Below are 14,879 nucleotides of genomic sequence, written 5' to 3'. Positions count from 1 at the left end.
GTTAGGGCAATTCTCTATCCTAGGAATTCACCTGGAGAATCTCCTCGGGACTGACTCCAGTGCTATTTAACCCTTGCTTAAACAAGTGGATCAATTTTGTGTTTGGTACGCTAGGTGTAGTCTCACCAAAACCCTGTTCAAATATATCAAAATGTCCTTGTTTCTAAATTCCAATCTCTTGCCAACAAAGGCAATTTGCTTTCTCAATTACCTGCTGCACTTGCCACAATAATTGATCATCCTGATTGAATGGTTAAAGTTACCTCTCCTCAGTTCCTGATCCTTGGACTTTTCATCTGTAAATTGAAAAGTTTGCCTTTCATGGCCAACAGGCTTACAGACAAATGATCTGTCCCTCAGGAAGTAATTCATACTTAAACATCAGGGTAATACAAATGATTAGGGGAATATTTCAGTGCTAAAACAAAAGTGGTTTTAGTAGAAATTTTTGAGACTGAAGTATAGCAAAATAGGTGTGAAATGACAGAAGGTTTTTCTGAGCATTCATTATTCATTCATGAATTAATGAATTCATTATCTCTGATACAAGACCACAGATGGAATATTGTGTATAGGCTTGATGTCTACAGAAGGAACTATTTGTGTGCAACGGAGGCAGTACATTGAAAGTTCACCAGACAGATAGGTACTCTCTAACGTTTCAAAGGTCAAATTTAATGTCAGAGAAATGAATACAATATGAATCCTGAAATGCTTTTTCTTCACAAACATCCACAAAAACAGAGAAGTGCCCCAAAGAATGAATGACAGCTGAACATAAGAACCCCAAAGTCCTCCCAGCTCCCCCCTCCCGCGCGTAATCAGCAGTGAGCAACAATCTCCCCTTGTCCCACCAGCAAAAGTAAATGCGCATCAGTATCGTCACCGAGCCCAAGCGTGTGCTAAGCAGTAGCAAAGAAACAGACCAAAGTTACCCCAAAGGCTTCGCATTTCACCTGAAATTCGACAACCCACAGCTTCTCTCTTTTCCTGGCAAGGGAGGGGAAGGTGTCCCCATTTTCACTGCGAGCGGGAGACATGACAACAGCCTGCTGGTTTATGATGTTAAAAGTCCGTACCCGCTTTTTTTAAGCTCTGCGTCCGAAAATCGCAAAGACCTCAGGTCTTCAGGCCCACAGCGAAAGATTTTCCAGCCTCTCCAACAACACATGAGTCTCCTGCCGTGATACCGACCCTCAATCCGCCTGTCTCCAGAGCCCCGAGATCTTAGGCTTCCGAACATGATCGAGATTCTCAGGCATGTCGAATAGCGGCCAGTCGTGGAACCTTGAGAACACTGCATAATACAAGTAGACAGAAAATAATTTATTATCTTAGACACAAGAGAGTCTGCAGATGCTGGAAACCCAAAGCAACACACACAAAGTGCTAGAGGAACTCAACAGGCCAGGCAGCGTCTATGGAAATGAATAAACAGTCGACGTTACAGGCTGAGACACTTCTTCAGGACTGAGATGGAAGAGGGAAGATGCCAGAATAAAAAGGTGGGAGCAGGGGAAGGAGGCTAGCTGGAAGATGTTAGGTGAGGCCAGGTAGGTGCGACAGGGAAGGGGCTGGAGAAAAAGGACTCTGATAGGAGAGGAGAGTGAACCACAGGAGAAAGGGAAGGAGGAGGGGACCCAGGGTGAAGTGATGGGCAGGCAAGGAGAGGTAAACAGCCAGAGTGGGAATAGAAGAAGAGGGGAGGGGGAGGGGGAGGGGGAGGGAAAAACTTTTTACTAGAAGGAGAAATCGATATTCATGCCATCAGATTGGAAGCTACCCAGACAGAATACAAGGTGTAGCTCCTTCACCCTGAGGGTGGCCTCATCTTGGCACAAGAGGAATCCATGGACCAACATACCAGAATGGGAATGGGAATTAAAACGTTTAGCCACTGGAAGTTCCACTTTTGGAGGATGGAGCAGAGGTACTTGATGAAGCAGTCCCCCAATTTACAACGGGTAGTGGAGGCCGCATTGGGAGCACTATTTTATATTATCCTACCTTTCTACTCTTTGAAATCATGAGCTTAGTTTAATAAATGCACTTGGCCTCCACCTGCTTCTGCAAATGCTATTCAGAGTGAGGACCATGATTGAGGAACAGATTGCAAAATATCTCAGTAATAGTCACAGTAGACAACAAGCCACCAGCACTGTGTTTTGGCAGAATTTAAAATCAGATTTGCACAGAAATAACAACAGGGCAGTTTTATATAAGGGAAAAATTATATCTGATAAATGGTGTTCAACAATGTTTACATGCCCAACAGACCAAATAAAACTATAAAAAGCACCAGGAATAATTATATTTTGTACGCTCACAAGCAAATGAAAATGTACATCCAAAGGCTTCATCAGAACTTTAAGCTTCACTTCCTCACCCTAATATTATTCATAACCATTGGCATACTTTTGAGGAGTATGCCTTTAAGGATGACATCCTTGTTGTTTATAAAGACTGAGGACAGCGCACATGGAACATAGAGCAGCACAAGGAGCAGGCCATTCGGCCCACAATGTTGTACTCAACCAGCTAACAAGCAAATCAAAAACCACCCAAACACTAATCCTTGCTACCTACTCCATGTCCCTATCCTTCCATCTTCATTACATCCAGGTGCCTATTCAAACATCTCTTAAAAGCCTCCAATGTATTTGCCTCTACCACCATACCAGGAGGCGCACTCCAGGCATCCACCACTCTCTGAGTAAAACACTTGTCCCTCCCATCTCCCATGAGCCTACCCCCTCTCACCCTCAATACATGCCCTCTGGTGTTAGACATTTCAACCCTGGGAAATAAATACTCTCTGTCCACTCTGTCTACGCCTCTCATAATCTTGTAAACCTCTATCAGATCTCCCCTCAGCCTCCGGTGCTCCAGAGGAAACAAATCAAATTTGCCCAGCCTCTCATGATAGCACATGCCCTCCAAACCAGGCAGCAACCTGATGAACCTTTCCTGCACCTTCTCCAAAGCTTCAACATCCTTCCTGCAGCGGGGAGACCAGATCTGTATGCAATGGTCCAGATGTGGCCTAACCAGAGGTTGATAAAGTTGCACAAGGGAATGGCCAATGAAGGAGTCTGCTGTGTGCAGTTATGGAGGGTGAATCACAAGATAGTGATGAAGGTTAGACCATACTGCTGAAATGACTGAATGGTGATTTGTCGATCCAGCTCAATACTTCACCCATTGTATAAAGCAGCAAGGATCAGCAAACACAACCTATAAAGAGGACATTTATAGGTTTAAAACAGAGATGTGGGGAAATTTCTTTAGCCAGAGGGTGGCAAATTTGTAGAATTTGTTACCACAGGCAGCTGTAGAGGCCAGGTTGTTGAGTGTATTCAAGGTGGAGATTGATAAGTTCTTGACTGGACACGGCATCAAAGGTCATGGAGAGAGGGCCGAGGAGGGGGAGAAAAGGGATCAGCCATGATGAAATGGCGATACAGACTCAATGGGCCAAATGGCCGAATCCTATTCCTATGTTTTATGGAAATTAAATCCACTAATAAATTCAAATTTGCCAGGGCACATGGGAGTTGATGGTTCTATGGGAATGATGAGGAATTTTATCCCAACATAAGAAACAAAAAATGAACATAACAGAATTATTTCTTTTTTTAATATTTAGGCCAAAAATGAAAGAAATTACCATATTTTCTATGAGATGCTGGCAGGACTCTCGAGTCAGCAGAAGCAAAAGTTCTACCTGCAGGAGGCTGAGACATATTACTACCTGAATCAGGTACGGTTTTTAAAGGTTCAGATACCAGTATTCATTGCTCAATGAATAAGTGTGACTCCTGGTGTAAAGACAACTATCTGATAAGGATTATGTTGTCTGCAGGGGTGCTCGAACCACAACAGATTGCTTAAGGCGCATCTATAATACCGGTGAAATTGCTAGGTAACTACCGAAGTTGCAGACTAATAAGTATATCTTGGCTTTGATTAGATTTCATGTGCTGGTCTCCATTACAGTCAGAATCCATAGGCATTTCTCAGTCCAGTGAATACAAACATTTCATATCAGAATCAGTGAAATACGTAGGCCAGAGAGTGGATGCATGTTATTCAGACTGCAATCTATATTTTTAAAAATTCAGACGGTATTTGTATTTTCAGGGTGGAAACTGTGAAATTTGGGGGAAGGATGACGGGGAGGACTTCCTCAGGTTGCTCAGCTCGATGGAAGTGCTTGGCTTTAGTCCAGATGAACAGAACAGCATCTTCCGCATTCTCTCTTCCGTTCTTCACCTGGGGAACGTCTACTTTGAGAAATATGAGGTTTGCTTTTTAAACATTAACATCTATACCGAAATGAAAGAAAAGTGATCGAAACGCACTGGGGTCAAGCTGCATTTGTGGAGAACTTGTCAGAACCGTGCTTTGTGTGTGCAAGTTAATACTGTGAAGATGGTGTATCAATGCAGAATGTGATGTTTGATCTCTGCCACTGGCTGCTCTTGTTTCTTTGGCACCTGATATTCTAAGGGTGAAATACAGGCTAGAGCCAAATTAAGGATATTACAGCTATATTTACAGAATAATTGATCTCTTTAATACAGAAAAAGACTACGATCTAATTGAGGGATTTTAATAGGTGGTAGGCAAAATTGTTGATTTTGCAGAATTAAATTATAAACCGCAATCTAATTGAAAGTGTTAAAAGCTTTATAAATAGAATGATGTATCCTTGTAAGGATTTAATCTCATTAGGGAAGTATGAATCAGAATCAGGTTTAATATCACTGGCATATGTCATGAAATTTGTTAACTTAGCAGCAGCAGTTCAATGTAATACATGATAATGTAGAAGTAAATGAATTACAGTAAGTATTTAAATAAAAATAGTGCAAAAACAGAAAAAAATGAGGTAGTGTTCATGGGTTCAATGTCCATTTACAAATCGTATGACAGAGAGGAAGAACCTGCTCCTGAATCGTTGAGTGTGTGCCTTCAGGCTTCTGTACCTCCTCCCTGACAGTAACGATGAGAAGAGGGCATGCCCTGGTGTCCCGGGTGATGGGGGTTCTTAACAATGGACACCACCTTTCTGAGGCACCGCTCCTTGAAGATGTCTTGGATTCTACAGAAGCTAGTGCCCATGATGGAGCTGACTAATTTTACAACTTTCTGTAGCTTCTTTCAATCCTGTGCGCTAGCCAGCTCCCCCCGCCCCCCCCACACACACACACACACACACAAAAGACGGTGATGCAGCCTGTCAGCATGCTCTCCACAGTACATCTGTAGATGTTTTCCAGTGTTTTAGGTGACAAACAAAATCTCCTCAAACTCCAAATGAAATATTGCCACTGTCTTGCCTTCCTTATAGCTGTGTCAATAAGTTGGGATCAGACCCTCAGAAATCTTGATACCCAGGAATTTGAATCTGCTCACTCTCTCCACTTCTGATCCCTCTGTGAGGATTGTTTGGTGTTCCCTCATCTTACCCTTTCTGAAGACCACAGTCAGTTCTTTGGTCTTACTGATGTTGAGTGCGACACCACTCCACTAGTTGGCATATCTCACTCCTGTACGCCCTTTCGGCGCCATCTGAGATTCCACCAACTATGGTTGTATCATCAGCAAATCTATAGATAGCATTTGAGTCACACCTAGCCACACAGTCGTGGGTGTAGAGAGAGTAAAGCAGTGGGCTAAGCACACATCCCTGAGGTGCGCCAGTGTTGATTGTCAGCGAGGAAGAGATATTATCACCAATCTGCACAGATTGTGATCCTCCAGTTAGGAAGTCAAGGATCCAATTGTAGAAGGATGGACAGAGGTTCAGGTTCTGTAGCTTTTTGATCAGTTCTGTAAGAATGATGGTGTTAAACACTGAGCTATAGTCAATGAACAGCATCCTGACGTAGGTGCTCGTATTGTCCAGGTAATCTAAAGCCATTGAGATCGAGTCTGCCATAGACCTATTCTAGCAATAGGCAAATTGCAGTGGATCCAGATCCTTACTGAGGCAGGGGGTGATTCTAACCATGACCAATCTCTGAAAGCACTTCATCTCTGTAGATGTGGGTGCTACTGGACAATAGTCGTTTAGGCAGCCCACACTACTCTTCTTGGGCACTGATATAATTGTTACCCCTTTGAAGCAGGTAGAGATTCTGACTGGAGCAATGAGAAGTTGAAAATGTCTTTGAATACACCCGCCAGTTGGTTGGGGCAAGTTTTCAGAGCCTTACCGGATACTCCATCGGGGCCTGCTGGCCTGCGAGGGTTCACCCTCCTGAAAGACAGCCTGACACCGGCCTCCAAGACAAAAATCACAGGGTCACCGTGTGCAGCAGGGATCTTCACAGCTGTAGTTGTGTTCTCCCTTTCAAAGCGGGCATAAAAGGCGTTGAGTTCTTCTGGTAGTGAAACATCGCTGCCATTCATGCTATTGGGTATCACTTTGTAGGAAGTAATGTCTTGCAAACCCTGCCAGAGTTGACATGCATCCGATGTCACCTCCAGCCTCACTGAAAATTGTTTCTTTGCTCTTGAAATATTCCTCTGCAAGTCATACCTGGTTTTCCTGTACAGACCTGGGTCGCCAGACTTAAATACCACAGATCTGGCCCTCAGCAGACGACGAACCTCCTGGTTCATTCATGACTTTTGGTTTGGGAACGTACAGCAAATTTTCATTGGCACACACTCATCCACACAGGTTTTAATGAAGTCAGTAACAACTGCAACATACTCATCCAGATTCAAAGGTGATTTCCTGAATACAGTCCAGTCCACCAATTCAAAGCAGCCCTGTAGGCGCTCCTGTGCTTCCCTTGTCCATACCTTCTTGGTCCTCACTGCTGGTGCTGCAGTCTTCAGTCTCTGCCTATACTCAGGGAATAGAAGTACAGCCAGGTGATCAGACTTCCCGAAGTGAGGACGTGGAATAGCATGGTAGGCATTCTTGATGTTAGTGTAACAATAGTCCAATGTGTTGTTTCCTCTGGTACTACAAGTGATTTGTTGATGATAATTATTTAGTGACTGTTTCAAACTGACCTGGTTAAAATCCCCCAAAATGATGCCGAAGGCATCGGGTGTGTTGTTTCATGCCTGTTGTTCACATCGCTCAGATCATCTAGAGCCTGTTTATTTTGGCCTGAGGTGGAATGTATACAGCTACCAAAATGATCGCTGAAATCTCCCGTGGCAGGTAAAATGGATGACATTTAATTGTGAGATATTCCAGGTCTGGTGAACAGGATTCGGACATCACCGATACATCTGTGCTCCAAGAGGAGATGATCACTTCCACCTCTTCTTTTGAGAGACTCGAAAGACAAAGGGTCTGATGAAGATTCTCAGCCCGAAATGTCGACTGTACTCCTTTCCATAGATGCTGACGGCTTGCTGAGTTCCCCCAGCATTTTGTGTGTGTTGCTTGGATTTCCAGCATCTGCAGATTTTCACTTGTTTGTGATTTCCTCTCTTTCTCCTGGTTTGATGCTGGCTCGCTTTTTGCTATTTGCGCAACTTTTTTCTTTATTCGCGCATTGGGTGTTTGATGTTTTCTTGAATGCGTTCCACGGTGTTTCATTGTTCGTGGCTGCCTGCAGGAGGACGAACCTCAGAGTTATATTCTGTATACATACTTCGATAATAAGTGTACTTTGAAACTTTGAATATGAAGTTAAACAAATTTAAGTCATCAGCAACTCCCACAATTTCATGTCACATTTCCAGCATTCATTGTTTTATTCATCTGGCAATTTCAGAAAACTGTTCACCTTCCTCTGTTTACACCTCTCTAAGGTTTACAGTTTGTGGTCTTACTTATCCCATTATCTTGCACTTGCTACTTCCTCTATCCTCATTTCTGCTACATTATAGACCTTCCTTATGTCTTCTGCTCCCCTCCTCCCTCTCTTTCTATTTCAAAATAAATTGCTCTCTAATTTGCTTTCATGAAAGTTCATCAAGCAGAAATGAACTCTGCTCCTTCTTGCACAGATGATACCTGACATCCTGAGTATCCATTTGCTATTTTGTTTTGGAATTCCAGCATTTGTAGTATTTTAATGTGTCCGCTATTGGTTTTGCCCTGTTACAGACTGACTCACAAGAGGTGGCGTCAGTAGTCAGTGCTCACGAGATCCGAGTGGTGGCAGAGTTATTACAAGTGTCTCCCGAAGGTCTGCAAAGGTCCATCACATATAAAGTGACGGTAAGTCGTGCTCTTTGACTCTGCCCCCAGTGAGGTTCTCTGGAGTCAACCCCCTTGTGGAATGATCAAGCAGTTAAGCAGCTTTTTGGGCAACCTGATGTTCACTTTACTAAACATGCAAGATATTAAATCAAACCATGATCTGTTTGAAAGACAAAGTACCACGATTATCTTCAACTCAGCAGAGTGCAGCTGCAAGAGGCAAAAAGTCAACTTTAGAATCAAACATTTGCACAAGTTTAGCACTGTGTGAATGCAAATCACTAATTTACAAGCAGTGCCCAGATCTTCAAATCCGTCATAATTTCCGTCTGACTTAACACTTTCAATATTGATCAGTCACTGCCCCAGATTTTTTACAAACAGTCAACAGGGATTTAAACAGACATCAAAGATAAACTGTCCTCTTAGGGACAATGATGTTCTCCTATGTGTTATGGTCTTATGGTCTACTTTCTTTTTTTTTCACCCTGTTCCTCAGCAACATACCCTCAATGCTTGTTGCCTTATCAATTATTGCTCCAACTCCAATCACCCTATTAAGTTTCTGAATGTCATTACTTCCTTTCAGGCCCATGCCATTCATCCCAATTCTATGGAATCTTGATGTGTTTTCATTGTAAAATATGGTAAATTAAACCAAGTTATGGACAATATCCAAAGTGGTTGTCTTTAGCCTATCTTATCTATCCTCTGCCTCCCATTACTATCCAACAGAATTCATCACAATTTCTTCATGCTGTGATCCCACTTTGAGAAACAGAGATTGCGTAAAATCTCCAGTACTGACTTGTTAGAAATAGAATCCTTTATGGTGTAATGATGAGCAAAACCGTCACAGGCATTGAAGTGAAGTCTCCGCTGTAATATAAGAAACTCAGCTGTTGATTGATGTAACAAATATTATAATTGAATAGTAAAGTTCCTTTATTTGGTGGAAAAATAAGTATTTGATTACATTGCTCAATTTCAGATGGAGCATTGAAACCACTTGCATATACCTGACGTGCGGCTCCCCCGACAGGACTGTGGTCTCTGTGCTGCCTCTCCAGTTATGCAGAGTAACCTCAGGACCCTCCAACAGTGCAGGACTCTTGGAGTACTGCCTTTCCAACAATGCATGCTGGAAGTACGCTGGTTCCCTCAGCATTGCTCTCCTGACCTTACTGTGCATCCTCAGCTCGCTTTTCCGTGCTGCAGACCTTCTAACGGTGCCATATTTTTCAGTACTGCCCCTGAAGAAGAACCACATCTCCTCATTGCCCCTGTTCAAGGGCAACACTGTCAAACTGTTGCCCTTGTGAGAGTTCCAGGACCATTTCACTATTCTTCTCTGAAACTAAAGTGCTGCCAAAAGCGGAGCACCACTCTCTCAACTATGCCCTCCAGCAGTCTAAAGTCCTTGAATAACATAGCTTCACCTCAGGGTTTTAAATGTGCAACTTTTTTTGGTTTCTGTTCTGTCCTCTGCACTGTCACTCCGATCGGTCAGGCAGCAGCTATAGAGAGGAACAAAAAGTCAACGTTTCAGGCTGAGACCCTTCGTCAAGACTAGAAAGGAAAGGGCAAGAAGGCGGGGTGGGGGGTAGGGGGAGGGAGAGGAGTAAAGGCTGGAAGGTGATAGGTGAAGAAGCCAGGTGAGAGGGAAGGCAGGTTGGGTAGGGCAGTGGGGAATGATGTAAGAAGCTGGGAGGTGATAGGTGGAAGGACTAAAGGCCTGAAGAAAAGGGAATCTGATAGGAGAGGAGAGTGGACCATGGGAGGAAAGGAAGGAGGAGGAGGACCAAAGGGAGGTGATAGGCAAGTGTAGAGAAGGGAAGGGGTAAGAGGGGAATGAAAAAAGAGAGAAGAAGAGGAGGGAGTAATTACCAGAAGTTAGAGAAATTGATGTTTATGCCATCAGGTTGAAGGCCACACAGACAGAACATGAGATGTTGCTCCTCCAACTTGAGAGTGACCTCATTGTGGTAGGTAGAGGAGGCCATGGACCATGTGACAGAATGAGTGTGAGGAATGGACTTAAAATAGTTGGCCACTGGGAAATCTTGCCTGTTGTGGACAGAGCAAAGGTGCTCAACAAAGCAGACCTCAATCTACACCGGGTCTCTCCGATGCAGAGGAGGCCGCACTGGGAACACTGGATGTAGTGAACAACCCTGATAGATTCGCTGGTGAAGTGTTGCTTACCTGGAAGGACTATTTGGGGCGCTGAATGAGCAGGTGTAGCACCTGTGCTGCTTGTAGAAATGGGTGCCAGGAATGAGGTCAGTGGGGAGGGATGAATGGACAAGGGAATTGAGTGAATCCTGTGGAAAGCGGAGACTGGTGGTCGGGTAGGGGGGGTGTAAAGATGTGTTTGGTGACAGGATCCCATCGAAGAAGATACAAGTCAACTTCTCCACCCAATTCTCCACTTTCCAAGTAACAGTCCAAGGAACTGAGCCCAAATGCTTGATCTTAACACTAGCCAGCCTAGGGAGGATCCATTTCTATTTCCCTTTCATCCTGATAGCACATACAATGTACAGTCTTTTTAATAACAAATTATTACACATTGACATTGAATTCCAAGGAGCTTTTATTGTTTCTTTCCCTCAGGAAACCATGAGAGAAAAGATTTTCACCCCTCTAACAGTGGAAGGTGCAGTTGATGCCAGGTAAGATCAAAAGCCTTAATATTTTCTGCTTGATATTGATTTATATTGAGAATGATTTACATTTTTAAATAGTTTATGAGTTGATGATGTTTGACACATAGTCACATGTGGCTCAGAGATCGGGTGGTTGGCTTCTGTCTCCAAAAACCGGCACTCAAATCCAAGCCTGATCCTGGACATGATGCAAAGATTAGCAGCAGCAGTAGCTGAAAATTAAATATGGCATTGATCCATTTCATCTTTACACTTGATATAACTTGCCTAAGGGTATGCAACCACTATTTATAGAAGATACAGTCATAGCTCCCGTTGATCATAGTAAACTAGAAATATTAGTATGTGGTATTTCTCTCCGCGTCTTTAAGTGAAGGATTCCCAACCTGGATTTCATAGACCCATCGGTTAATTGTAGGGTTCCGTGGCATAAAAAAGGTTGGGAACCCCTGCTCTAAGATACTAAAACAGTATCAGACCTTTGCTTTAATGTATGGAACTGGAAAAGCACTTAGAGTGTTTCAGAGCCAATTGAATGTGCAGAAGGTGTGAAGTGTTTGGAATGAAATGACCTTGCCTGTTGTCTCAGGGCTGGGTGTGTCTGCATCCATATCACACCCCTATCCCAGGACTCTTATCTCTGTCCAACACCTCATCCCTGGCACTCCTTCACCAGTCCAACATTCCTGCGGCACTCCACCCTCGCCATTCCCAATATCCTTTGTTCGTGCCAAATTTACACGCTCTGCTCCACATCTTAGGCACCCTGTTGTTGTTGGGTGCTGTCAAGTTGTCGTTGACTCATGGCGACCCTGTGGATGGTGTAGTTGTCCACAGGGTTTTCATGGCAAGATGTGGAAGTAGATTGCCAGGCCTTTCTTCTGTTGCCCAAGTTGGGACCCGGCCGGATTCGAACTCAGGACCATCCGCCTCGAAATCCAGTGCCGATGCCACTACACCACCAACTGGCCCAGTGTGCCCAAGATTTCTGTACAGTACTGTATATAGGTGGAGGTGATATGAAGTGCAGTGAATGAAGGAAATATGCAGGGTGCATTGAAGATTGTGAGGGATGTTACTTGTGAATGGAAGTTGGGGGTACATTAAGAAGGTCACAGAAATAGAGAGGGGTAGCATAATGGAAGAATTGAAAGCCATAATTGAACATTGTACGTTTGACCCTGGGAAAATCAGGAACTAATGTAGGTTGTCAAGAACAAGACTGATGTGAAAACTGGGTTGATGCTGAATAGGATACAGAGGTAAAGCTTTGGCATAGACCAGAGTTTGCAAAAATGAGGTGCCAATTATGAAGGCACCAGATTCGTCATATCTGCAAGCCAGGAAAATAGTTACATTGATCCAGGATGAGGGTTGGCAGTATTACAAAATTAGGAAGAGAGAATCTTGGATGTGGGGTTAATTCTTGTACAGTTTGAGACAATGGTTCAGGAAGGGCTGGGATTCAGTGGCGAGGAAATAGATGTTGACCTTAGGCTGAGAGAAATGCCTTTAGTCTTCCCTTTACTTAACTGCAAGAATTGTGTTTCATCCATTACTGCATCTCAGCCAAGCTCCGAGGATATCAGAGGCAAAGCTGCACCCGGAGATGTTGAAGTATCTGTAGACCTGATTATCTATAGATAAAATAGCAAAGAGCAAATCTAAGTGAACAAGAATCTTCTCCAGTTGATGACCTGGCTTATGTATGTAAGGATATGTTTTCTTTTCTTGCAGAGATGCTGTTGCCAAGATCCTTTACTCACTGATCTTCAGTTGGCTCACTGATAGAATAAACACATTGGTTTCTCCAAAGGCAGAATCCATGTCCATAGCCATCTTAGATATTTATGGATTTGAGGTAAGTCATTACCCAGAAAGAGGCCAGAATGGAGATCTTAATCAGTCTGGGTGGGTCCATAGAAGAAAATATCTTTTCAGTAATTTTGGGATTTCAGATTTTAAAAGAAGCAGCAGTATAGACATGCCATGTTCTTCATCAACGCCTTTGACAGCTGTAGAACTAATGGCCTGCATTAGGGTACTTCTGTGTAAATATTCAGCCTGTGTCGAGGGAGTCAGATTCCTCAGCCGCACTTCTACGCAGCATACCGATGTAAGGTTTGACGGAGAGTCAGAATAAGTCTTTGCCGGGCACCATTAAAGAGGCTGATGCAGGACTTCCATCATATGACTCTTCACCAATCACCAAACAGTGTGGGTTCCCACTCTGCACAAACAGGCCAAACGGAAAATTGAAAAGAAAGTCTGGTCTTGCTCAAGTTTTCACACACTCATTTCGATCCCATCCTGAACTTCTTTATAGTAAAAATAAACATATTTGGAGCCTGATAATATATTTTCCTGGAGCCAGACTGAAAACGACTTTGTCCAAACTTTGTTCTAACTTGATCCAATTCAGTGTGTCCTTTCTTTTAGCCAGTGTTCTTCTCTCCCCCATACATAAAACTTTCTCTATTTTTCAAACATAGTACTCCCTGCTGGTCTTATATAGAACTGCAGAAAGCAGAAAATGTGACGCAATAAAATCCAAAGATTAGAGAGAAGTGAATAAAACTTATAACTTTCTCTGAATTACGGTAGTCCTTGTTTACTCTGCTCACACTTTATTCTGATGTATCAAACTTCTATTTAACTAATCCATGTATCAATTTATTTCCAGGATTTGACTGTAAACAGTTTTGAACAGCTGTGCATTAATTATGCTAATGAGTACCTACAATACTTTTTCAATAAGATCATCTTCAAATTGGAGCAGGTACAGGATATCATGTTTTAGTTTTAATTTTACATAGCAAAAGAAATTCTGTACACTTCTTCCCCATTTCAAAGGACAGTGGGAGGCCATAAATTTATTGGATTCTATCTCATTTTGTCAGCAATGGGAAGGCTGGTCCAGCCACAATGGCTTTGAAATTACACGTAAGTGTACATAACGCTATGTCGATATATTATTCTAGTCCTTCTTCAGGCTGTTGTTCCAGTGTACTGTCCCTGTTCAGTCCCAGGGATGTATCATTCATTAACCCGTCCATTTCCATCGTTGAGGCCCGATAATGGTTTTCATATTATTTGCTTTGTGAGATGTGAACATTGTTGGCAACGCTACAATTTTCAATACACCCCTTGTTGACCTGGCAGAAGATGTGGCGATTCACCCCCCTTGAATGCCTGCAGTTCATCTGCTGAAAGGTTCCCACTCTGCTATTGCACCAGGGTTACCAGGATACCCATAGCTATATGCTAGCCTGGAACTAAGTCATGCGACACTGTTTTTTAACAGAACCAAGCAAATGAGAATCAATTATCTGCAGAATGAAATGTGATTAATAATAAGTCAAATTGTGCCATTCTAGAAATTCAACTATATACATCTGGTCATATTTCCCCATCCGATTTCTCCATCAGATGAGCTTCTAATGCCATCATTCTTCATGCAGTCCAACTTTTGGGCATTGTTGGTAGAGATTTGGTCATATTGGCCCAAAGCACATCTGTAAGTAGCACTGAACCCAGCCAGGGCTGCTTGCTTCATTACAGCATCATTTAAAGGGCTATTCGCATTTCACGTCTTCACTCCTGCCATCTGCTACAGGGTACACGTAAGGTATTCCTCATTCAGAAATTTATTCACATCACCTACCGTATTTCCAGATAAACACCACTGCCATTTCAGTAGAGGTAGCTCTGGGTTATGTAAGGGTTCTGTTTCTGAGAACTGTCAATCAGCTGATGTTTCCACATCCCATGAACATTTTGTTCTGTGTTAACTTCATGTCATTCTTTTTGTTGAATTATCATCATAACACTACCTACAATTAAACTAATGGAATACAAACAGTGCTGTATCCACTTATTGATGAACACCATCAAACATTTTATCGTCATTACTACTCCCCTGAAAAATTATTTTAATGGAGGCATTTGCGTAATTTGGATTTTTATTACATGGGTAATTCAATGCCCCGGGAGTGACCGTACTTGAAACCTCCGTGAAGCGGATGCATTGA

General features: G+C 42.9%; 1 protein-coding gene across 1 annotated transcript in view; it reads left to right on the top strand.

Annotated features, from left to right (window-relative positions):
• The window catches only part of myo15aa (myosin XVAa), a 215,240-nt gene that overhangs the window by 15,808 nt on the left and 184,553 nt on the right, over nt 1-14,879 (top strand). Inside the window, exons 8-13 of the mRNA XM_063059557.1 lie at nt 3,647-3,760; nt 4,141-4,302; nt 8,084-8,197; nt 10,796-10,854; nt 12,586-12,709; nt 13,532-13,627. Coding sequence (XP_062915627.1) covers nt 3,647-3,760; nt 4,141-4,302; nt 8,084-8,197; nt 10,796-10,854; nt 12,586-12,709; nt 13,532-13,627 — 669 coding nt within the window. The remainder of the gene's footprint in view (nt 1-3,646; nt 3,761-4,140; nt 4,303-8,083; nt 8,198-10,795; nt 10,855-12,585; nt 12,710-13,531; nt 13,628-14,879) is intronic.

Source organism: Mobula hypostoma, chromosome 9 (genome assembly GCF_963921235.1).
Source record: "Mobula hypostoma chromosome 9, sMobHyp1.1, whole genome shotgun sequence".
Classification (NCBI taxonomy): domain Eukaryota; kingdom Metazoa; phylum Chordata; class Chondrichthyes; order Myliobatiformes; family Myliobatidae; genus Mobula; species Mobula hypostoma.
The sequence above is the reverse complement of the archived record's forward strand: the minus strand, read 5'-3'. Positions and strand labels throughout refer to the sequence as shown.